The sequence below is a fragment of the Trichogramma pretiosum genome, unplaced genomic scaffold, assembly GCF_000599845.2.
Source record: "Trichogramma pretiosum strain Unisexual culture from Peru unplaced genomic scaffold, Tpre_2.0 scaffold58, whole genome shotgun sequence".
NCBI lineage: Eukaryota > Metazoa > Arthropoda > Insecta > Hymenoptera > Trichogrammatidae > Trichogramma > Trichogramma pretiosum.
The window spans coordinates 563,145-589,616 of record NW_019641630.1 but is presented as its reverse complement, the minus strand read 5'-3'; the positions used below and the strand labels follow the sequence as shown (position 1 = coordinate 589,616).

Here is a 26,472-nt window from a genome sequence, read left to right as displayed (position 1 = left end):
TTTTTCTCTCTCTCTCGACATAATGGAGCGCACCAAAGAGTTCCTCGCGTAGACACACACACACAAGGTAAACTGCCGCATCAACATCATACATACGCCGCCTGAGAGAGAGAGAAAGAGATGCCTGAATGCCTCGAAGCCCTGTAAAGCATGATCGAGGGCAAATTGAATAGAGGAAAGGTGGCACGGGCATGTGCTAGGAACTCACACACACACACACACATGGCCCTATAGCGCTACTACACCATATATATATATAGCGCATCTATCACCCGCCCCGTACATCGAGTAAACCTATTGTTTGCTATTTCTCAAATTGATTGGAGTCTCGGTGCTTCGGGTATATCACGGCGCGAGTCGTCCGAGAGAAGGAAAATACACTTATGAAAGTATCTGGAACGAGCAGCCGGACATTCGTACTCCTTTCCCTTATAAACGATTGTTCATTATGTCCTAAAAAAAGCTCCACATATTTCAAAACAGTTCGGGTGTATTGCGTGACGTAATTTTAAAGACATGTTCATCTCGTTGCAGTGGTGGGCTCGTTGAGAGAAAAAAATTTAATCATACGTTTTTAAGCATTTGTTTTTCAATAATCTTCAATAATCTTGACAAGATGTTCAAATTTGTTTAGGTTCAATTATGTACTTAAAAAACATCATATTTTTCAAAAGCAAGCTTTATTTACCAATGAACTAGCAGCTGTAGAATTACATTATAAATAAAGAAATATCACGCGTAGTCATTTTGTATTTACATACTTGATTGTAAAATTCATTTGTCCAATTGTTATTATTAATATTATTTCAATGCCAATTACGAATGCATCGGAGCTCAAGTTTATATCAATGCCTTTTTTTTTCAATCATCCGTACGTATACGGATAGGCATTTGTCCTAACGCGTATACAATTTTTCGTTATTCTAATAGTAATGGTTACACGAGATGCAATAGACATCACGAGCTTTGGAATTCAAACAAGCCGCCAAGCAAATATATCGCGTAAATCTCGGTTCATCGATCCATCGAGGATCATATCAATAGCAAAGAATTGGCAGGCGGTGCAAGTATCGGCTCGGAGAAACATTACCCGGACCATTGCTCGAAAAATGTTCTCGGCAGTCTCTGGCACAGGTGCCGAGCGCAAACGTCCCAGAGCCGATCGGGCAGCTTGAGCCAGTCCAATTTACAAGCGAACTCGTAGAACTCCATCGACTTGAGTGGCAATTTCTTATCGTTGACTGGTGTTTTGATCAGGTCGTAGAGCGACGCGCTCGAGTCGATCTTCATCTGTTTTGCTGCCGTCGCGAACTCCTCGTCGTCGTACCATTTGTATTCGCGATCCGGCGTGTCCTCCAACAAATGCCAGTCGGTGAAATATTTCTTGATCTCCAGGACGTCGGCTCGATCCGGCTCGTATCCTCTCGCCTGCAGACGCTCGAGCGTCGCCAGCGTACCGGCGGCCAGGATGAATTTTTTCTCCGCGCACCTGGCCTCTCGCGAGCTCGCGTTCAAGTAGCTCCTGGTCGGGAAGAGGAAGCTCGTGAGATCGGCGCCCTGATCCACGAGCAGATCGACCATCGTCGGCGAGTGCCTCGCCACGGCCCATTGTAGCGGCGTCCGGCCCTCGTTGTCCTCGGCGTCGATCAGCACCGGCTGATTTATCTTGCGGCAGATCGCGAACAACGCTCGGGCCCGCTCACAGAGTTGCGGTCGGTGGTCGAACTTGCACGCGTGATGCACGCAAGTCTCTCCCCGGTGGTTGGCTTTGTTGGGATCGGCGCCGCTTCGCAGCAGGAACTGGAACAGCTCGTCCCTGTTCCCGTGCAAGGCCACGAGCAACGGTGTCGAGCCATTAGAGTCCCGGGCGTTGATGTCCAGCGGCAGGTTTCTCGCTTGGCAGCGCTCGAAAATCATCTTGACCATGTCGACGTCGCAATTTTGAAAGACCGCGTGATGCAGAGCGTTTCCGCTCTCCGTGGCCAAATTCGGATCGATGCCTCCGTCCAGCAGCAATCGGACCAGTCGTTTCTCGCCGCGACCCAGAGGACAGTGCAGCGCCGTCAGGCCTCTCCTGTCCCGGACGTTGAGCTGCAGCGGCTTGAAGCGCTCCTGGCTGAACTCGAACACCAGCGTGGCCAGCTCGAGCGCCGCTGCCTCGTTCGGCATCGGAAGATTGCAAACTAGGAACATGGCGGTCTCTCCCGTCGCGTTCGCCAAATTCGGGTTGGCGCCTCGGCGCAGCAGTAGCTCGGCTGCCTTCTTCTTGCCTGTGCGCAGCGCCAGGTGCAACGGCGCGTCGCCGTTCTCGTCCTGAACATCGACCTGCACCGTTTTTCTCATCATCTCGACGATCTCGATGAACTTCTCGGCCAGGCATTTGGTATCGTCGTCTATCATGTCGTCGTCGTCTTTCATGACGTAGTCGTAGTAGTCGTCGTCGTCGTCTTCGTCGCAGTCGAAGTCTCCAGTTCGTTCGAGAAGAATCTCGTGCAGAGGCGTCAGTCCTCTGGCGTTGACTGCATTCGGATCGGCGCCGTATCGCAGCAGCAGCTCGATCGCCTCCGAGCTGCGGTTGCGCGCGGCCAAGTGCAACGGCGTGTCGTTGGCCGCGTCCCGAGCATCGACGACCTCCGGCAGCAGTGCGCGTCCTTCACCCCCGTGGAGCTCGAATAGCCGCCGCGCCGCGTCGACGTTGCCTTGGCCCCTGCCGATCAGATGCAGAAACGTCCGCCCCGCGGAGTTGGCCAGGATCGCCGAGGCGCCTCGGCCCAGCAGCAGGTAATCGACCAGCTTCGTCCTGTTGCCCCGCATCGCGGCCAAGTGCAGCGGCCTGTTGCCCCGCTTGTCCGGGGCGTCGATCAGCGGCGGCGGCAAGCCGAGTCTCGCCCGGGCCGCGAACAACATCTGCGCCGCCTCGACCGCCTCGTCGTCGTCGCGATAATGGCAGACGGTGTGCAGAGCGCTCGCCGTCGCTCCATCGCTGTCGGACAGATCCGGGCTGGCACCCATACAGAGCAGAAGTACAGCCAGCTGCGACTTGCGGAGCTTCAGAGCGACGATCAGCGGCGTGCAGCCCTCCTCGTCCTCGACGTCGATCGCGACCCGAAGACTCTTCTTGGCGCAGATCTCGAAGAACCAGCTCGCCCAGTCCAGGTCCCTGTAGCGGCAGATCTCGTGCAGAGGGGTCCGCTTCTCGTTGTCGGGCAGATTTGGATCGGCGCCCTGTTGCAAAAGCAGCTCGACCAGCTCCCTCTCGCCCTCTTCCAGAGCCACCATCAGCGGCGTGTACTCCCGGAAGTCCTGGGCGTCGATATCTACCTCCGTCCCTGTCTCTCGGCATATCCGGAACAGCATCCTCGCCCAGTCCGCGTCCTGCTTTTCGCAGATCAAGTGCAGAGGAGTCGATTTCTCGAGGTTTTTCCAATTTGGACAGGCTCCGTGTCTCAGCAACAGTTCGGCCATTTCTCTGAGGCCTTCGCACACGGCTATGTGTAGCGGAGCTTCGTCATAGTACGTGCTGATATTGGGATCCTCGCGTTGCTCGAGGATCTGTCGCGCGATCTCGATGCGATTGTACTGTACGGCCACGTGGAGATGCGAGTAGCCTTCCCCGGGCTCGGGCTCGACGTAATTCACCGAGTAATCGTCGTAGATTTTAAACAGCTCGTCGATAATATCAACTCGGCTGGTACCGTCGGGCCGATACTCTTCGAGCAGCGGTGTTTCGCGTATCTCATCGACCACATCGTTCTCGTCGTACTGGGTCTCGTCTCTGTAGCCGGTGCTAGCCACGAATTTGATGAAATTTTTTCCTGCCTCCCCGCATTTCAAAGCGTCGAAGAGGAGTTGTTCGATGGTGGATAATTCACTGTCGGAAATGACGACATCTGCGAAAAAATCTCGCAGGTTTATACGATCGAGATCGTTCCACCCACCGTTCTCGCGGTCCCAAATTAAAGTTGAAAGTTCACGGAAAAATCGCGACCGTTCTTCTTTGACCTCCCAATCGACACTTTCTATCAAGCTCCTCAAACTACTCGATAGTTCCTCGATGTCACTCATAGCGGCCATTTTACACTTTTTGTCACGAGAACCACTTGCTGTGGCCGACGCGATCTCTCTGTGACGATTGCTCAGCGCTACGGCGATTGTAACGTGTATACCGAACCGACTATTATGACTCGACCGAGCGGTTGAGCGGCAATGTAAACACGCGTGAAAGGCACAACGCACAACGAGATGACAACTTTTCAAACGCGTTAACCGACGTTCGATACAATTACTTTGAACACAAAATTTTCGATATAAATTTGAATAATTTTACTGGATGAATTAATAATTATAAAAGGCGTACGAAACTGAGAACAATTATAACGTATCGAGCAGCGATTCTTTACTCTGAAAAAAATCTTAGAGACGATTCCAACGAAAGTTAACAGCTGGATAAGAAAAAGATATTTTGCCGCCACAGGAAAAAATTTTAGCTAAATATATCCCAATAATTTTGCTGCGTCAGCGAAATATCTTTTCCCGCGTACCCATTATTTAGATTAGAAACGAATTTTTTTCGGAAATTTAAAGCCGAGTCTTTCTCCGGAGGTAGGGATTTACTTTGCATTTATCCGCACGAATTCGAGCTACTGCCGCGCAACTCGAGTCGCAGATTGCCATCTGCATTTTAAGAAAGCAGGGGCAACGATTAGTCTAATGCAAAAGCAACCGTGTGCATCTGACACGGGGCTGTAGGTTTGTAGAGGAGGAGGAGAGAGAGAGAACACCAGCCTCTCCCAGCAAATTTCAGGGGCATTGTGTTTGCACAGTGCCCGAGCTGTAGCAGCTGAAAGTGGGTAGCATGTGAGTTTCTATCTAGTCGTATATACGTATAATACGATGCGCGCCGCGCTCCACGCTCTATGCCGTACGTACGCCTCTCAAGCTCACCCGGGTAATCCGTTTATATCCCTGATTGGATTGGGTGACACAGGCTTCGGGCACCTGTGAATGAGCGAGCGCGCCTAGCTCTAGCTAAACTTTAGCCCTCGCACACGTGTGTGTGTGTGTGTGTGTGTGTGTGTGTGTGTGTGTGTGTGTGTGTACGTGTCGTGCGCGCACAGATGAGATATTCGATTTTTCGTAAACAAGCTCGTGTGTCTCCCTTATACGTGTATATCGCGCGCTCAGTGTCTTAGCGAGATCGTTATTATCCGATAAAGAGCAGCAGCAATAACAAAAAAAAGGGTGGGGAGTAACCAAACGAAGAGATTATCGCTCGTTTAACCGTCGGTTAGTAGACTCGACGACGACACTTTTTTTTCATGGCTACTGTCACAACAGGAGATGATTGATACGCGTTGTAAAAGAAGACGGAATCGATTCGACGGGTTACAATACGTTTCCGAGAGTATCGATGTTTCTTTCTACGGAAAAATATGAAAACCATTAAATATTTTTTTTTACTTAAACACTTTTTTTAATTTTGCCACTTGCAGATTTACAGATATCGAAGCATTCGCCATCTAGTGGTGGAGATTCGCTTTAATTGAGATTAAATTTACATACATTTATCAAGTAATTTCGATCATAATGTTTAAATTTGACTATAGAATCAGCTACTCTACTAGTTTTTCATGTTTATTTTTACATTAAAAATAATTTATGTGATTATATTTTTAGATCATTTAAAAAAAAAATCACTACATGATACATTAATTTCATGCGAAAATATCTTAAATAAAATTCAGCAACGGTTACTTTAATTTTAATATCTGATTTCAAATTGAAGTTCCTTTTTTTTCACCAGTACACATCTGCTTCGCAAGAAATGATAAATATGATTAGCATCGCTCTCGTGTCCATTGGGAAAAATGTCATACGCGCCGCAATGCGGTCGTCCAAGAGAGACTCCCTCTACTCTCTCTCGGTGCAGGTCAGGCAAAAGTATTTTGCATTTTCATTACTCTCTCTCCGCAAAATTCGGAACTTGATCACAAACTTTTTCAATGTTATTCCTTCCTCCTTTCCTTTTTTTTTTTGCTCGAAGCTCCCTATATAATACCGACTCCGAACTGCTTATAACGGTTAAAATACAAGATTAACTTTTATTCGGACGATGAACTTCCGCGACGACCGGTATAATTCATTTGCCCGCGCGCGTGCACGAAGTTATCCAATTCTCTCTCTCTCTTTTTCTCTCTGCGTACGTATGCGCGCGACGCAGTTTTGACTGATTTAGCTTGGCTGCACATACGCATATATCTATTATATAAGTTCCACGCGAGTGCATTTCGGTCTTTCATTGTAGTCGAATGTCCACTTTGTGCGTTAAACACGATGCATATTTTATATATGGGAAAAAGCTCTGCGAAAGCGACTGCGAAAGTGACGCGGATGAATATTTTAGTTTGCAAATATATACGCGTACGCGCGTGTACCCTCGATCGTGTGCGGGTAAGAAAGTTTTAATAACCAAACTTGTGCGTGAGCAGGAATCAACAGAAAGTACGTAGAGCTATGTACCGCTCGAGTAACGATATACGTGGTAATATTAGCGATCTCTGAGGATATCTATATACGCGAATGCGAATTCGCATTTATTATTTGCATACACTGCACTCGAGCGCCTCTGGTCCGCGAGCGAAAGCCTTTGAGAGCTAACGTTCGTATACGTATTATACACTTTCATTTTCCGCCTGAGCGAATATCGCCGAAAACAGTTTGAAACGATAATCTTCATAAGTGGCCGCTCGCTCGCTCCGCTCGTTGGGGGAGTAATCCATCTGGGCAGATAAAAATATCACGTGGGCGAGCTGTGTTAGTGTGTGTGTGTGTGTGTAACAATACGGCGCGTCGAGCTACTTATGATCTTTGGAATAAAGCAGCGGAAAATTCGCAGTGGCAATTGCCGCGCTGCGGTAGACAAACTATATACGGTGCGGGAGCTAGCGCGCGGAGTGTCGTCGTCGTCGGCGTACATATAGCTCGACGCTCGACGTTCGCGCGCGACCTGGATATCGTGTAACGTGTTAATTAGCGCTCGAGCAGGCTAAATCCCCTTTGCATCAGTTAGATATATACAGACTTATAGCGGCACGAGAGAGAGAGAGAGAGACGCTCGTAGAGCAGCAGCAGTCCAGTGGATGCGTTGTGTGTTAGCCGCTATATACGGCTGGATTAAAATTTCAAGGCTCAAAGAGTACACACACTAGCACACAAGATGCTCGACATGCAATTTGCAACTACTGACCCTATACCGTGTCCGTGTGTGTGATGCAAAGCAAGGCATACACACGCAAGTAGGCCGCACGAGCATTCCGGGGTGCTTCGACCGATTTTCGTGCATGGCTAACACGATAAGGAGACGATTGGATTTTTTATTCGAGAGAGAAAGAGAGGGACAAAGGGAGACGCGGAGCATTTTTTTTCTCCGAGTTCAGTCGATTGGTAAAACTCTAAAGAGAGAGCGAGAGAGACACACAGAAAGAGACCGTTTCGCCTTTTGGACGCGCGGAATATTTTGCTCGCGCACTTGCCTTTGGTACAATTTTCCGTCTGACGTATGTGGATCACGCGCGCCGTTATATGCAGGCTGTACCAGCAGCGGCAGCAGCAGCAGCAGAAAATACCAATCTGCGAGTGAATCTTTATCTTTTATGTAATGTGCAATTTTCGCGCCAGAGTCGACGTCGTTATGAATCCCGAAAAAGGCTCTAGCTCGCTGCAGATGCATTTGCTATCATTGGCGCGGCGGCGGCGGCGGCGGCGTTCATCCTTCGCGAGCTCGAGCTGTATAACGCCGAGTACATAACGTCGACTTTTATTATTACACACTCGGTGTCAAGCGTTTTATGACATCTCCTCTACGCTTCTGTTCCAAGTGTATTGCTCGCATGTGTGTGTGTACAACGATGTTTTTTGTCGCAAGCTCGAACAGCTGAATTAACCCGATTTCAGAGTAATATTCCATCATGCCAACGTCATAACTGCGCCTAGGCGTATATAGTACGATATACGACAAATTAGATGTATTACAAAAAAGAAGGAAAAAAATGAAGAAAAAGAAAACGTGCCGAGTGCGAGAAAATTATACGATGAATTTGACGCGGATCTCGTAAAATTTTATGTCTCGCTTCGTCCGATTTGACATTTATATGGAAATGGCTCGTGTAAAATTATCGCAACCTTGCCAAAATCTTTTTATCGCCCCCGCGAGAGAGAGAAGCGCGTAAGTGTCCCTTTTCGCCCCCGGAATATAATCGAGGTCTGTAAATTTTTTTTTTATCTTTCAGCGATGCTACTTTTTTTTCTTCTTTTTTTTTTTAATGGAATATAAGTATAGAAATTCACTCACGTCGGAGGTTTCAAAAAAGTATACGGACATAGCGCAAGAAGCTTCACGAATTCCATGAATGGTGGTACGTGCGGTTTTACACGGTTACGAGCACCGTTATCGCACTTACAGCAGTCCGTTTACGTCAAGAACGTAGTACCTCACTGATTGAAAATATGAATCACAGGCGCTTGATGTTTCACCTCCGCTTCACCCCTGATTTATTTCGACCTCAGGAACTCTCGCTGTTTCCACCTCCTTACTAGCTATGGTCTCGCGAAATTATTTACCAGCTCCTTTCGCCTTCGAATCCTCGACGGCGCTGCCGCGCTGCCGAACTTTCGGCAGTTTATGCAATTGGATTACTTAGTTCGAACGATCGTTTGCCTGCAGTAATGGAGTTTTTTGGTCGAAAAGTTTCCATGTGACTTGTAATTCAATTCCACGCGCGCGCACACATTATATATATAGATATCGGAACAAAGTCCGGTGCAAAGAGCAGGTGCTCTCGGTAAGGTGTGCGAGAGTTGAGAAAAAAAAAATGAAAAAGCTTATTTGAGAGCTTTATTTTTTCGTGCCTAAACAATAAATCCAAGTGATTCATTGGTTCGGAAAACTTTTTGCCATTATTCTCGAGACTATTAGTCCAAGTGCAACGAGTTAATGTTTTTTTTTTTCAGCTGTTTATTTGTCCGTATTAGAAAAAAACAACGAATTTCTAATTTAGTTCTAGTTAATATAGAATATCAAAATAAAATAAGATAAACTAATATCAAATATAGAAGTTGGAACATTTTACATTCATTTTATAATAGATTCAAAAGTCATCGATACATTTCAAAATTATTAATGCGACTACGTTAGTTTTGCACGAGTCTCAAGAGTATCAAAAAACTTAGAAAAATTGGGTCAATTTTAATAACAACGATAAGAAGACTAAAAAGCAATTTGTCATCGAGAGGCTTATGGGTTGATCAACAACTCTAATGCTGGGCACGGGAAAAGTACAAAAATACACAGAGCATCCTCTCCGTGCACATAAAAATCAGGGAAAAAAACTTTCATTACGGGGGAATATTCATACACAATCTTGACATTTAAATATCTAGTCACATAGTAATGCGGCGGCGGCGGCACGAGTGTCCGTAAAAACTTTGCAAAAAATGTTTGCCCTTCCGGTGCTTTACGTGCAGCCAGACTCGGAGAGAGATAGAGAGAGAGAGAGAGAGAGCTTGGCCTAATTCGGGGTCGCTCGAGTCGCGCATAGCTTATACACATCTAGTATAGCAAATGCATTTGTGTTGGAGGAGAAAAGTCGAATGAGCGAATAATGCTCATAAAATTGAAGAATTGAACGCACGAGAGAGAGAGATAGCTCTGGTGTACCCTGGAAATTTAACAGCTTAAGAGCTTCTCGGTACGGTCCGTTGTTTTTCCATCGTCGACGGGTGAATATAATTTTCGTTCAACGTCAAGCTGAGAGCAGATAGCATTTGAATACGCGACCACATGTCAACGTACGTGTCCGAGAGGAGATGATCTAAATAGCCTTTCATTATTCGAAATCTGTCTTGAAGAAAAACATTCGCGTTTTTAAATTGTTTTATTCATAATATTTGAAAATGTAGTCGTTAAAAAGATAACCATACATAATTACAGAACGAGATAATGAGCTTTATCGTAAAATAATATTGAGAAAAAAGAAAAACGCGTCGCAGTTGAAAATAAAAGTGCTAAAATTTAACGCCCTTCGATTTTTCATTTGTAAAAATGAACGTGGCTCTCGTCGATAGAGAAAGTATTTATGCTCGAATGAATTAAAGAGACTTTTATACTCTCCCATAACGCTGATATAATTTCATTTTGTAAAAATCATTCTGATGCAGGATAAAGGGCATTCCATTATCTTTTTTAGAATGTTTAGGTATACGGTAGAATCACTTTTTGAATAAAATATCCATTACATCGTAACATCATCGGGGATCAATTTTCCTTCTCTCTCTGGATTGTTTTAATTTACATAAAATTTAAATACTCATAAAAATTGCAAATAAAAATTGATGCAAGAGTAGAAAATCAATAATCTCCCTGAAATTTTAAAAGTTTATATTTTTCAAAGCAAAAACAATTTCATCAGCGAGAATAGATGCAAAATTGTTGCATATAGTTGCACGTAAAATTATTTTCACGAAATTTACAGGAGATGAAAAAGTGAGCTGAAAAATGTGTAAGTTTAAAATTACTTTTAAATATGCAATTTATTTTTAACAAAAACTATATTGCACTATAATCACTTTCGTGTTTTTCGACGTAGCTCTATTTAATTCTGGTTAATGGTGCAATCCCTTTTTTCGGCTTGAAATATTTTCAAATTTGTTATCGTCATTCAAGAGGGATCGATAAGTAATAAAAGAAATACATTAAAAATCGATTAAAGTCAGTTGCAAACACACCATTTACCAGTGGCAGAAGCACAAGAGACAGCTTTTATGTAGCAAAAAAAAAGAAAGAAAGAAAATTAAATTAACGATAGCTTTTTCATCCACAAGCTCGACAGGTCACGTTTTTTCGCAAGTTCTTAGTTAATTTTGAATCGTCCTCCTTCAGAAATACTTTAACTACTTTTTCCACGCTTTCGCGTTATTAATAACTGAATTTGTGGTATGTATCCCACGACGATGAATATTTAAGAAAATTTCAGCGAGAAATTCGATAAAGAATGAGCGCGGACTTTAGTAGATGAATATTGTTTTAAAATGCTCAACAATGAGAAACATGCATGAAAGTGCGAAGTCTTTTATTTTCTTTTGATACAAGCTCTATGAGAAAAGTTTGTTCGCGGTAGTTGGAGTGTAATTTTCTTCATAATTCGAGAAAGACCAGGAGTTTGGCAAGCAACAACTTTCCGCCGTATTATAATTCCTTTCAATTCACTGTGGCATAATCCAAGGTTATTTCTTACTTCCGAATGTCAAAGCAGGTTAATTTGACGGTAAGTGATTGAAAAAATGTTTGGAAAAAAATTGATTAAAAAATTCCTGAGAGCATAAAAGATACTGAAAAGGATCGTTTTTTCTTTGAATGTTCATTGCGAGTTTGTTCACGTCCAAATGAATTCTGCAATGGTCGATTTAACTCAAAAGTTTATACAAGTTTCCCAATCACGTGCGAACTGCAAACAATCTCAAGTGACTGAGGTGACTATTTCTACCGTTGCTGGATATTGTTTCGTGTATAGTTTTTCTTTTTCTAAAAAAGGAAGATTCGAAAAATAAATTTACTTCACCGTATACACTCCCAGTTGGTTTTCAATCGAAATTCTCCACGTACAATTAAATTTATAGTTTTCAAAACTCTTGTTTATTCAATTCTGATTGCTACGAGGTATTTTTAGAATGTTCGATAAACGTTGAAAGGCCTTTTTGTTTTCATTTTTCAAATTTATCTTGCGCGACTGTTCGAAGAGAATATTCGATGACATTTTGTGCATCGAAAGCGTAATTTTCATTTGTTTTCTGTTAAGTACTCTCGTGCTGTAAAAGCGAAAACAAAATCGTGACGTGAATTCGCGTTGATAACTCGAATTATGAGCTTATAAATCTCCGCGCTGTCTCTCATGAGTTAAGCCGTCCTTTTAATGTACACGACCAGTACGAAAAAATCCACCCAAGGATTTGTAACGCCTGCGACCGATGACCAGGCGTTTTCCTTTGTTACGCTGACCTCCGCGCGCAACGGAGAATAAATCCTGCGACAATGGAGACTTTTTTTTCCGTAAATGAACGCCCGAACGCAATATCGATTCTCACACGCTCGAATAGTATATAATTAGTTTTTCGTAATCTGGTATTAATGATTTGTTCGAACTTATCGAGAGATCTCGAGCGATCAATTCAACGTCATTACTGTGCACTCTATTTTGTCGATGAAATATGTCAAATATATTCATATTGAATATACATCCCGAGTGCTTTAATGCACTCGAACGGCATTGTGTGGTTGACTTTTCTAAATCGAAAATAATAGTTTGATCAAGTTTATTATTAACTTAAAAAGAAAGAAGTATAAACAACTTGACATTATTAAAGAAGTTGAGTGACTGACTTATAGACGTAAAATAAACAATAAGAAAAATAAACAATGTACTATCGAGTTAATTAAAAACACTGTTCCATGTTATCTAACACTTGTGATTTCAAAAGGAAAAAAGACAAATGGCTAGACGTTGAACTTCGAGGCGGAACATGTGACTGCTCTGTAGCGTCTATTATTTCTCCCATGAATGAACCTTATTTCATTTAGTTCATCTTTTTTCCGACTCTCGTTCTCACTGAAAAATCGAGGATTTTAATTCGAAGGAAGCATCAATTTTCGCAACAAAGCTTAAATCAGAACATAGTTTTATTAGATAAATTTGTATTAGTAAAGTTTTAAGAGCTTCAGAGCTTGAGCATATTGAATTACAAGTTTTACAAAACTGCACTTTTGAAAAAACCTTAAATTTAATGCACTTTTAATGTAAAAGCAGACATTAAAATTTAATTGACCGATATTAATTTTTGTTTTACCTTTACGTGATATTTTTGTTAAGAATTAATGTATCATTTCCGATTTATAATACAAATAACTACAAAAAATGTATGAAATTCATAATTGAAGACAACTTCAACCACTAGATGGCGAGTACCTTTATCTGGAAATCTGCAAGTGGTAATGTAAACCTGATTGTATAAGTCAAAGTACTGTCAAGAACAAACATACGTTACATAATTTTGAGTTTTCGAGTTTGTCAATTTAATATAATTAACATTTCACATCGAAAATGCATACAATTAAGAAAAACTACGTAAAAATTAATGTGAATCATGAGAATTATGTAATTAAAGAATTGACGTTCAATTTAATTCAATTTAAATCGCACCAATTTTATCGTACATGTTTTTAAGTGTATTTAATAATATATAACTAATATAAAACACTCCTACATACAATGTGTTTAATGTTTAAACCGATAAGTCCATTAAAAAGTTTACGATCTCAGCAATGCGTAAAGATATTCAAAAATACCTATTCAAGTACAACAAAACATTTTTCGCATTAAGGTTTGAAAAACAACGTGATGAACATTTTAGGGGACATCCTAACTGGCCAAAGAAAAATGTACCACGTCATCCATCAACCCTATACACAATGCTAAAACGTACGAGAGAGCAGAGCACGTATACCCAAAAAAAGTTGCACACGCGACTATACGTAACGCGTTGGGCCGCATGTTATCATGAGTTCTTGTTTTTCAAGTATGCGAATGAAAGATAAAGTGCCTCCGTGCGACGGATGATTGGGGTCGCGCGTATTATATTCTTCCGCGGCGCTGCGAAGCTTTTCACGGATTTTTTCAGCGAATAGAAATACACGCCCGCCACAGCCCACGGTATATCTACAATATTCGACGTTGCGGATGATTTTTCCGCGACGACTGTCGCTGTGCAGTTGTGTAAAAAAAAAAAAAAAAAAAGGAAAAAAGAATTTCAATTCGACTCGTGCGAGAGCTTTGCTATTGACCCAAATAGCGCAAAGTGTCTGCTGTGTGTGTGTGTGTGCAGAGCTAACGAGCAATTACAATGAAAACAATTATTACGGCGAAAACGCCGAGTTTATGTGCTCGTAAAAAAATTGATGTCCTGAAACGCCGAGCAATTCAGAGCCACTTCTGATTGGTTAATTTGCGACTCGAGAAAAGTCGAAGAAGAGGCGCTGGAAAAAAAGCGACATCTGCAGCCGCCGTCGAAACATCGAATATTTTAGAATTCACACTGCGCTTATCCTAAATATAATATAGCGTACTTGAGAAAAAAAAACTATCCTACTTTCCTGTTTCTCGGTTGATCAATAAGTATACGATATCGTGTATTTTTTTAATATTCTCGAAGAATTTTTCGATTCGAGCGACTTCGAACCTTCGTAAATTAGCCACGTTGCATTTCACGAAGAAGACGATCCTGCAGAGCTTTCGCATATATTTCAATAATATCGACTCGCATTAACATTTTGTTGTTTTTTTTTCTTCTTCTTTTCGTTAAAGATCGTTGAACTAGATTCGAACTCTCCGCTACGGAGATACAGCGAATATTTAAGGTTTCAATTAAGTTTTATCGGCTCACGATTCGACTGTTCGCTGCAGCGCTCGGGGTACATATAATGCTATTCAGTAGCTCTCGGTTCTCGGTCCCAAATTTACCCCCACGGATTTTCACGATATTCGTCGTCGCAAGCTCCGAAAAGTACACGGATTAATCTGGCTTTTTTACTGCTTCTAAGAGCAGCAGCAGCAGCGGCATATAATAGCAAGTGTATAAAGTCTCGCGTTTATACACGTTGGAGATGCATGTGTTAAATATTATTATACACACATGCCACCGATGTAAATATAGGGTATGCACGAAACCAACAAAAGAACGTATATATTATGGGCCGTGCCTAATCGTGAAAAACGTACCTGTCGATCAGCGGTCATGCTTCTCTCGTACATGCTCGGCTGGCTGTTGTTCTCTCGCGTATACATATTTGACTCTAACGGTACAAAGTTTCGAGCGAAACTTATATACTCTCCTGTGTGTGTACGTGTGTACGTGTGCTTTGCGTGTGTGCAACGGCGAATCGAGCTTCTTGAATGGCTCTCACTTTATTATTATTATTATTATATTATTATTTTTCACTTTCACCCTTAAGATTATATATTATCTTCTTATGTATTATAATAAACTCTCTTCGTACACAATAATATTCCGTATTATAAATAAACTTTCTGTCTCTTCAACGATTTTTTTCTTTTACTATTATTATTAATATTATTTATTATCAAGTGCAACAACTCGCAAGTTTTCTTCTTCCGTCTCGTCGAAGGCTCGCCGCGAGACACGTTCAAAGTCTATCGATTATCGTTTCTTTATACCTCTATTACGACTGCGAATGTAAGTCCCCTCGTAACGCGCAGGTAGTAACAGGTCGTCGGCCTTTTATCATCGTGGCTGCGTCACTCGTGTCTCGTCGTCGTCGCCATGTGCGTATCTTGGAACATTCGCAAGATCGCTGCCGCATCGCAACGGCGCAGCATCGACGTGTATCAGTCAAGCGAGTAAGTAAGTAGACCGTTTTTCACGGTCGTGCAGAGAGGAAAGCTCGTCAAATATTACTCTGTTATATGTATATACGACGGACGAGGAGGTATATATACTTGTATATAGCTCGTGTTACGGCTTTCGCATCAGTAGCGGTGGCGGCGGTGGCGGCGGCGTTAAAGGCGGCACGTGCAATGTGTGCTGTCAGAAAGCTCGCGCCTCTAGCTCGTGGCTGCTGCTTGAGCTCGAGCGGCGAGGGTAGCGACACACGGACGAACTCGACTCGGCGGTGGCAGTGCTATATAGATCCCAAACGCGCACATACACATACACTCACACGTACACGAAGACAGAGAAGAGCAGCAGCAGCAGCAGCAGCTACTACATAATACCCCTCGCAGTAAGTGTGCCGCACATAAGCCTTTTTTCTATCTATATACGCTGCTGCTACACGTTCGCGTATATATACGATGCTGAATCTCGTGTCCGATCGCTCTGGACACGCGCGCGATTCGGGATTCGTGTTTGCGGGTGAGTTATACTTTTGTATATATGTTTTTTTACGTATATAATACTTTTTTTTCAAGCGGCAGGTACTTGCTGCGGAGCCCCCTGTCGCTTTCCAGTACAAATGTAAATAAACTGTCAGTTGTCGTACATTAAACTTATACGCTCTATTTGCTCCTTTGTCCTCTTATTTGTAACGTCGACTTTTCGTCGACTCGCGCGTTCCAGTTATACTCTTTGAAATTTCTCTGGCTGAAAGAACTTTGGCTGCTTTTGCTTATGCTGCTGACTACGAGACTCCAGGCCCGTGCATCAATTTTTGCGAAAAATATACAACAGCAACGCAACTGTCGAAAAAAGCTCAACTTTTTTTTTTCTTGTAGCAGACGCACGTAGACAACGAGTATTATCGTAGCGACACAAACACACACAATGGGGGTAAAGCCGATAGTAGCAGTAGTAGCAGCGTGGATCGCGCGCTAGCAGTAGTAGTAGGGTAGAAAAGCGGCCTGCTGCTCCCGTGGACTCTGTCTCGCACAAACAACACACAACAACGCACACGGGGGCCGTGTACGTATATATATTTATATTTTAAATATATATCGGAGCTTTCGAGACGAGCAGTAGTAACGACGACTACGGTAGTCTAACGTGTGTAGGCGCGCGACGACGACGACGCGACGTCGCTGTGTGATGCGTCAGAGAGCACGTCCAGCCAGGCGACGACTAGTTGGCTGCTCCGCACAGCTGGGCGAGAAGCACACTGCCCTCGCAAGCTTCTCTCTCTCTCTCTTTCTCCTCCCTTGCCGCTGCCGCTGCTGCTCTATCTCTCTCGTGCACCCACCCACTCTCTCTCTCTGCTGTATACTGCTGCTTCCCTTCGCTCTATATATCTATTTCTCTCTCCTTCATCCCCCCACTTAACGCACACGGAGCAGTCGTCGTCGTCGTGCACACTGCACACAGCACACAGCGACTCCCATTCTCGGGCTGCGGCGCGCATGTATTCTATGCCATTTGTACACGTGCATCGGCGGCTGCTGCTGCTACGATACTCGAGGGGGGTTCGATCTCTTCGGATCGTGCTCGAATCAAACCGTCGATCAGAGAGCTGCCCCTGATTTCAAACGTCAACGCATCGAATGGCATCGAGCTCCATATATACATATTCAGCATCGGTAGAATTTCCTCTAGAAAAATTTCGAATTTGTCAAAAACCTTAAGAAGAAATAAGGAAGCTCGCAGTGCAGCGGCGGCAACGACTGCGCTCGCTCGTGCACCGAGTCAAAGCTCCAAGCTCGCGTCGACGTATAACGTATACGCGTTCGACGGCGGCAGCGTCGGCGGCGTCGGCAGCAGCGGCGGCCGAGTTTGCAGCGCGCGCGATCTCTCTCCCCTACCCCAGCGAGCTTTTCTCTCTCTCTCTCTCGCTCACTCGCTCTCTCTGGGCTATATACTATACCCGCGCGGCACCCTATACGTACGTATGTACCGAGCAAGCACAGGCAAGCAAGAGCAAGAGAGAGAGAGAGAGAGAGAGAGCGGCGCGCCACCAACCGAGTCTCCGACAATCAATACCTCTAGCCCAGTGCAAGAGAGAGAGCCAGTGCAGTAGCACAGCGAGTGCACGGCGCTGCACAGTGTGCACAGTGCACAGTGCACGGCGTAGAGCGAGATTTTCGCGGATGCACCTCCTATGTATGTGTGCGTTGTGGGTCGCGAGACTCGTTTTACACACACCCACACAACCGAGCATATAGCCTATATATATATCGACTGCCACTGCCGCTGCCCGAGCTTTTGTGTGCTGTATGCGGGGAGAGAGAGAGAGAGAGAGAGAGCAAACGTGAATGAAAGTTTTTGTGGGACAACCACTACGTCAGAAAAGAGGGACTCGCGCGCGCGGGCGCTATAAAAGGCGCCGGGGGGAAGGGGGTGAGCTTGCAAGCTCGTGTGTACTATATACGTGTGTGCACACACAGGGGAAGAATGCAGCAGCAGCTCTCTCACTGAAGCGCGCGCGCGATTTTACGAGGAAGGGGAAAACTGCTACTGATTTATATATAACCCGAAAGATAAAGAGGGTATTTTTGGTTCTCGGGGTAGGAGGAGGTTCTTGCACTTCTCGAGAGAGAGAGTGAGAGGCCTTCGTACCATATCCTCCTCCTCCTCCTCCTCCTTCTCCTCGTGTTATGGATGTATAACGTTTTCTCTGTGTGTCGTACGTATAATATACACGAACCTATTTCCTATAATACGTTGTTGTGCGGTACGTATGTGTCGCGCCGCGAGTGCAGATGTCACCTTGTCAAGAGGGTAATAATAATCTTATGTACTTTTCATTGTCAAAAGGATGAAGTCGACATAAAATGCGTTTGCAGCTTTGTCATTTATATTATTATTATATACATCTCGTGCCTCGCGTGTGCGCTCGTAAAAGTTTTAACGATAATAATAAGAGTACGAGTCTCGCGACGAGGATTCGTTTCGGTTACATTTGTTGCGAGTATAGATCTCTCGATCAATTATGTATGACGTATTGCGTGGCTTTAATCGAGATGAAAATGATTGAAACGAACTATTAACTTTACCGAATTGTTTTTCTTATATATTTCAATTTAATGCACTACAATTTTTACTGTTTAAGTTTCAGAACGAATTAATGTGAGAATTACGCTTTAATTATCACTTGAATTGTTATGGAGGTATTACAGGATTAGTCAAAGATTTATAAATGCTTATATCATTATCAGAAAATTGATATAAATATTAGAAAAAAAGAAGCAATAAAAAACCATCTAATAACCCTTTTCCAATGCAAAATACGAGTTTTTGCATTCTCGTCTTGAATTAGTCAAAAATACTCGACGTAAAATGCCGCACATTTTCCGAATTCTATCTGCATCATTCATCTTCATACATCCCCAATCGATATCATCCATCACGGTTTTACAAGTTCTTATTAAAATTTCAAGCTATTAATTCCTCGATACACGGGGACAGTTTTATTTCCAATTCAGCGACATTCTTTCAACGCTCGCATTATTTTATCTTCTTTTTTCCTTTTTCTACACTATATTCGCTCCACTCTTCCTTTGCTACGTTCCTTTTTTCTACTTTCAAGTTCTAGCTAGTTTTCTTCCGTGCCTTCCTTTCTGTTTCTTTTTTTTCCATAGCCTTCCTTTCTCTGCTTAAGAAAGAAAAAAAATATCTGTCAAAGCTCATCGTACAATTTAAGTGCCAAAGCCGGCAGGATTCATTCTTACTCGTTTCAACTTTTCGAGATAGGGGTGATATAAAGGCGGTTTTGGAATTGACAAATGTGTAACAGCTTTACAATTCAATTGGTTACAGGCGCAGTTTAAAACGTCAAAATATAATATAACAATAGAAGTTTGTGTTGGAGTATATCTTGAGGTAAAAGTAATTTAATAGAATTTAATATCAAATATTAGGACAGGGTAAAGCTATCTGACAGGCAAAGTGGTTTTTTTGTAATCTCAAAATTAAAGCTGGCACCTTACCGTGAAAGAATGAAATACAACGAAGAGAAATAATTATAAATTATGATTTTATTATTATTGTTAAAATTGAATTAATTTTCTATTTTTTACTTTTTTATGTGCAATAAAAAAACAATTTTTACAAATTATACAAGTAAATTTATGATTAAGATCAAGCGGTTTTTTTTCCTCTGTTTTCGATTAAATTATTGTAAACTATATACGTAAATTACGATATTCATAATAAAAATAGTGACATATATTTCCATTGTGATGAATAATGTTGAAATCATAACAGATATTTTTAAATCGTAATTTACTATGAAATAGTAAATGCAACAATCAATTTGATATACATAATAAATTTCATTATTATAAGAAGTTATAAATCCAATGCCCTTTCCAATGAAATTTGGCGTAACCCGTGAGTTTGTTGTTTTCGCGTGTAATTATATTCGAAGTTAACACACAGGTAAAAGTAAATATTGTGCTTTGAAGAAGAGTATACGAGTAAATAGAGAAATTCTGCAATCTCTAATAGGTATATTAGGGCGGAACGAAAAAACACTTTTGACGCCGATCGCTTTGTAATAGTATTTTATCGAAAGTTTAAGATAAAAAAAGAGAAAAGCCGCGAGCTGGGCGCGAACAAATGATGTCTTCAGGTGGCGCATGAAGCCTGAAGTTTGAAATTCGTAAAAACAATATCTTTATGCTTCAGTATGAAATCGTTACCAAATTTTTCTGCACTGGATTGGCCGATTGGGCTGAAAGTTTCAGGGCTTGTTTTACATGTTGAAAGGAGTTTCTCTGTAAAATTTTAGCCCTCTAGGTGCCTTAGAAGCAAAGATATAGTCATAGGAAGGTTGAAAAATTACGTTACATTAATTTTTTTTTGTTCTTTTTCCATCTTCACACAGCTGTACGTTGCGTAATTTTGCTGCTATTAAAACGAACGAGTAACCAATTTCTTCGTCTTTTAAAGGCCTTTTCAACCATATAAATTTGTATAGTGTTTTTTAAATTTTTACTGAAGTTACAGTATAAAACGTCCAACATTTTGTGTCGCGCTCGAAACTACAATTGTTATTTTTTTTTCTGTTTCTTAAAAGTTACACATTCTAGACAAACTTGAACCCCAATGATAGTTATATGGCCTTAAAGAGCATAAAATTTCCTTTAATTTGGTGTATTTAAAAACTCTCTAGGTCCTCTAGAACCAAAGATACAGCTGTTTGAAGTTTTACCAAAAATGAAAGTACTGAATCTGTGAATCTATCATAGGCCAGATATGGTATGATCATCACACAATCGAATCTTACATTTTCAGTAAAACTTCAAACAGCTGTATCTTTGGTTCTAGAGGACCTAGAGAGTTTTTAAATACACCAAATTAAAGGAAATTTTATGCTCTTTAAGGCCATATAACTATCATTGGGGTTCAAGTTTGTCTAGAATGTGTAACTTTTAAGAAACAGAAAAAAAAATAACAATTGTAGTTTCGAGCGCGACACAAAATGTTGGACGTTTTATACTGTAACTTCAGTAAAAATTTAAAAAACACTATACAAATTTATATGGTTGAAAAGGCCTTTAAAAGACGAAGAAATTGGTTACTCGTTCGTTTTAATAGCAGCAAAATTACGCAACGTACAGCTGTGTGAAGATGGAAAAAGAACAAAAAAAAATTAATGTAACGTAATTTTTCAACCTTCCTATGACTATATCTTTGCTTCTAAGGCACCTAGAGGGCTAAAATTTTACAGAGAAACTCCTTTCAACATGTAAAACAAGCCCTGAAACTTTCAGCCCAATCGGCCAATCCAGTGCAGAAAAATTTGGTAACGATTTCATACTGAAGCATAAAGATATTGTTTTTACGAATTTCAAACTTCAGGCTTCATGCGCCACCTGAAGACATCATTTGTTCGCGCCCAGCTCGCGGCTTTTCTCTTTTTTTATCTTAAACTTTCGATAAAATACTATTACAAAGCGATCGGCGTCAAAAGTGTTTTTTCGTTCCGCCCTAAGGTATATATAATTCATTCGTCGACTCCAGATGTCGCATCGTCAAACCCTCAAACGGTCAAATTTATTTCGGTTCATAAATATGAGAAAAGTAACTTATATATATTAAATATGTTTCAGATTTCCCGCTCTTGTGATTAGTCTGATGAGGTCTAAAAAATTCTCGACGAAACGTCGCACCACACGAGAATAAACTGACGAACTTGGATCTTGCTGGGTTTTATATTAACATCATCGTTTTGTTCTACATTTATTGCCTAAACCGATCGATAGCAGAATTCCTGTAAATTTGACTATAATTACACTTACAATGGCAACTATCGGAATATCGATGGACACACTACATAACTTTATCGAAATTATTGTAAATATGAGAAATTCCAAAATAAAACATGTTACAAGAATTTTTTAAATATGTAATTTCATAACATAAAATTTACGATCGTTTATTGTACAATTTACTACAAGAATTATTCCTATATTAAAGAGCAAAAATAATAGGAATACCTAAATGTGACACTTTGAATAAATATTATAGTAATTTTTTCCACAGGCTCAACTAATATTTGCTGGACTAGTCTCTTCATGTACAATACAATAACTGTTGAAAACGAAAATTCTTGTGTGAAATACTCTCAAACAAGTAGTAAATTTTCCCAGAAGAGAGTACCTCATTTACTTAAGTAGTATTTCTCATCTGTGACAATAGCAGTCACTTATTCTGAAGACCACGCGTCGCTCCAGCAGCATCCGTCAACCTTCGTGAGTTATGTAAGGCCGGCCTGGCAATTCTGCGGAGAAACGCCGATAATTCAATGTCTGACGCATTAGTTACTTTGCTCCATCATCGCGTGTAAATTTAAAACCGAACAAATAAACTTGAGTAAACTCACCGGAACGTCGGCCAGAGTACGAAGTAAAATATTAAAAAAATTGTATCGTTACAATCGGTTGAATTTTGCAGCAAAAGTTCAAAATCAGCTTTACCGAGAATTGTATCGTCAATTCGTAATGATGAAATAATCGAGACCAGCTCATAGATCATCGGATAATGATATTAATTATTCAGGAAGTGACACGCCAGTGTGCGCGAGGCATATATTGATTAAAATAGTAGCTAGCCTGATGCAATGGACTTGACGCTGAAATAGTGAGCTATGTTTAGTATGATTTTTTCGAAGTTTTATAATTATTCAACAAACGAGCAGAAATGATAAATTGAGAGTTGGAAGATTTGTTTCGAGGATGTTGGTAACAAATTTTCCAACGCATTTAGAAATAAAAGGAAAATAATTCATTATCAATCAACATTTTTGTTCAACTCGATTTGTATCTATAATTTGCGTTGAATTTCGATTAAAAAAAAGTAGATGCTCATAAAAAAACTAGTTTATTTCAAGTTTATTTCGAAGCGCATGCGCATACGAAGTAGAAGGAAAAGATCGTTGCAATCGAGGCTGCAATGTCACTCACTGAACCGGTATACATCATTGTTGGGAGTCGCAGATTATCGTTGTAGACATCGTTGAGGTTATAAACATTGCATCTTCCAGTGAACCAAAACAATCGTTACCAAATTTTACTTCAGTTAGGATAAGAAGTGCGAATAACAATCGAACGACGAGTTTTGACAATACAATCGAAGCGAGTGATTTCGACAAACGATCACGAATAATAAAGGAAATACGATCGTTCGAGCCATACATAAAGTGCCACTATAGTGCTGTCATCCACTTGAGATTGTATTATCTCTCTATATGCGCGCAGTTATCTAGATTATATAACGCATGTGTGTGTGCGTGTGTGCGTGGGTGACTCAGGAACGTCAATGACAAACTGTCAGTGGTGCGTAGCGTAGCTCTCTAGTAAATACCAACCGGTTGTATACGCGTTTTACATCCCATTCGGAGCTTCGCGCGGTATAATTGTTAAATAAACTGCATAGAAGCCTCGTCCGCAGCTTTATCGACCGTAAAAGTTGATGTAATTGAGAGCGCGCAGAATGTGAGATATAAATTTTATTACGAGAGAATTTAATTCAATGGTATTAATTTGAACATTTGAAATATTTTTATACGGTACAATAGTATTATAAAAAAAAACATCAAAATGGCTGTAACGGTGTCTATTATTATCTACGGACTCATTGCCTTCGTAACTTTTGCATTTTATGCAATCGTCAATCAGTTCACTTACTGGAAACGTCGCAAAATTCCTCACATCACGCCTATACCATTGATCGGAAACAATGGACCGGTTCTCTTGAGGCTCGTCCCTTTTCCCGATCACTCGAAGATGCTTTACGCGCAGCATCCCGGCGCTCGCTACTTCGGAATGTTCGACTTCAGAAATCCGACGATAGTCGTCAAGGATCCGGAACTGCTGAAAGACATATTCGTTAAAAATTTCGACCACTTCACGGATCACGTGGCCTTCGTCAGCGAGGAGATGGATCCGATAGTCGGTAAAAATTTGTTCTCTCTGAAAGGCCAGAGATGGCGGGAACTGAGAAACACCCTGTCGCCGAGCTTCACCACGTCGAGAATGAAGGCCATGTTCGAGCTCATCGTCGAGTGTTCCAATCACTTTACGGATTATTTCGTCGAACATCCCGAGGTAATTGAAATTTCGTTGATTAATCAATTGCATATGATTAATTGAATTTTATTTCCATAGCTGGCCAAGGAATTCGAGGCGAAATCGGCATTCACGAGATACACCAGCGACGTCATAGCCACTTCGGCTTTTGGAATCGAGGTGAACTCGATGAAGAATCCGGATAACGAATTTTTCAAAAACGGCCAATCGTTCACGTCGTTCCCGGTAACCTGGATCGTCAAAATCCTCCTCATGACGATACTGCCGAAACTCATGCGACAGACCGGCGCGACCTTTTTGCCAAAGTCCACGGATCTGTTTTTCAAAAGTTTAATAAACGAGAGCGTGAAAATGCGACTGGAGCGGGGCATCGTCCGGCAGGACATGATTCATTTGCTCTGTCAAGCGATGGTGAAAAAGGACAATGAATCATCAAAAGTCACGATGGACGACTTGGTGGCTCAGTCGGTGATATTTTTTTTGGCCGGATTCGAGACGACCTCCAGCCTGATATGCTTCGTCTGTCACGAGCTCGCGGCCAATCCGGAGATACAGGAGCGGCTCCGAGCGGAGGTGGACACTCATTACGGGGAAGATCAAAGAATCACCTACGATTCGCTCGTCGGCATGAAGTATCTGGACATGGTGATGAGCGAGACGCTGAGAAAGTATCCGGGCGCGCCGCTGACCAATCGCGTCTGCACCAAGGATTACAGCTTCCCGCCGGCGATGGCAGGCTGTCCGGGCTACACGATGAAGAAGGGACAGGCCCTCATAATTCCGGTGTACGGCTTTCACACGGATCCGCGATACTTTCCCGAGCCGGAGAAATTCGATCCGGAGAGATTTTCCCCGGAGAACAAGGGCAAGATCGACCCGTACACGTACTTGCCGTTCGGCATCGGGCCGAGGGAGTGCATCGGCAAACGATTCGCCCTCATGGAGACGAAAATCATCGTGATCAACGTGCTGAAAAAATTCGTCATCAAGTTCACGGAAAAATCGGAGCATCCCGTGAGATTCGCTAAAAAGACATTCACCACCACGGCTCGAGGTGGTTGCTGGCTCAAGCTCGAACAACGCGTATAGAGATTCGACTAATTTTTCTTGTATAATTTTGTAGCGCACGATGCATAATAAAAAGATATTACACATTCGTAACAATTTTTAAATTTCTGGTAATTCATTTACGTATACGTCAGCGGAGTGTTTGTGCAAAAAGTCCGAGTATAGATTTTTACCGGGTATCGAAGCTATCTCGCGCGATGTTTCCTTATCTGGTGCGAGAACTCAAACGTATTATTATCGCCAATCGCACGGATATAGTAACGAAACTGCTCGGCGACACGCAATAAAAAATTGCGCCTCGCTATTGTGTGCAGTGCGCGTTCAGAAAACATAGAGATTAGCACGCAGCAGAGAGTAAGAGAGATGGACGAATACCAACCGAAAGAGAGAGAAAAAAAAGGAAAGATATAAAGTCGATTCGTATTCGATACCTGACCTAAATCCTGGCCCGCGTGCGCGCACACGGGGTATTCACACAACTCTCCGTGCTTTTCCTTTCCCGAACCGAACGTACAGCATGAGCCAGACGCAAAAAAGAAGCGCTGCTGCGCTGCTACCGTGCTGCTGGTAACAAAGAAGTTAAAAAGAGAGGAGAAGAGGACTGAAAAAAGCGCGTTTACTCGCCCAACGCCGCCACCGCCGCCGTGCCTCGTTTCAAGTCTAAACTTTCAGCCGGACGAAAAATATCGAAAAAAAAGGCAGAGCTGAGAGAGAGAGAGAGAGATGCCTCCATGAAAATAAAAAAGGCAACAAAAGCTATATACATAAACCGACTTTGAAGAGACTTTGCTTTTCCGGATCGATTTTGTTTTCTGCCTTGTTTTACGGGGGGGTTGCGTTGTCGAATCCAAAGCCGCGCAAGCTCGAAGCTGGAAAATAATTTTTTTTTTGTTGTACATCGCGTGTGGTGCACGTGCGCGCAGCAACACATACGCGCGACATTAACATGCCTCAAAGAGCCATTATCAATGCAATAAGTTATTTCGGTAATCCAGCCGCATTATACCCCCGCACCCGGTGCGAATTACGCATTATCAGTGTGCGGCGTATTGCATAATATAATATCGCGCGAGTCGCAGCGCGAGTAGCAGTAGTAGTAGTAGGGTAGTTTTAGGGGGGCTTCGTGTTTCGGATTTATCACCCACGAGCGCAGAGCTCTACCAGAGTACGGTACAGTACTAACCCTTTAGCTGCATGCGCACAAACACGCACACACCCATTCGTACATGTATGCACAGTGGCCAAAGGATTATACACGAGCTTATATCGTCGCTTATTCGCGTACCTTCGTATACAAGCTATATACATATCTATATACATT

At 42.3% G+C, this 26,472-nt stretch overlaps 2 protein-coding genes across 3 annotated transcripts in view; one reads left to right on the top strand and one right to left on the bottom strand.

The window, feature by feature from the left end:
* LOC106652908 (alpha-catulin) overlaps window positions 1-26,472 on the bottom strand; it is a 93,471-nt gene that overhangs the window by 42,791 nt on the left and 24,208 nt on the right. Inside the window, exon 1 of one of the 2 annotated variants that reach the window (XM_014372076.2) lies at window positions 14,826-14,900. The exons of the other annotated variant lie outside the window; for it this stretch is intronic. Coding sequence (XP_014227562.1) covers window positions 14,826-14,891 — 66 coding nt within the window. The 5' untranslated portion in view covers window positions 14,892-14,900. Of the gene's footprint in view, window positions 1-14,825; window positions 14,901-26,472 lie in introns of those variants that run through there. 2 annotated transcript variants of the gene reach the window in all.
* LOC106652909 (cytochrome P450 9e2-like) lies at window positions 22,737-25,235 on the top strand. The gene is made up of 2 exons (XM_014372077.2): window positions 22,737-24,101; window positions 24,162-25,235. Exons 1-2 carry the CDS (start codon window positions 23,595-23,597, stop codon window positions 25,170-25,172), a joined length of 1,518 nt encoding a protein of 505 aa, XP_014227563.1. The 5' UTR covers window positions 22,737-23,594; the 3' UTR covers window positions 25,173-25,235.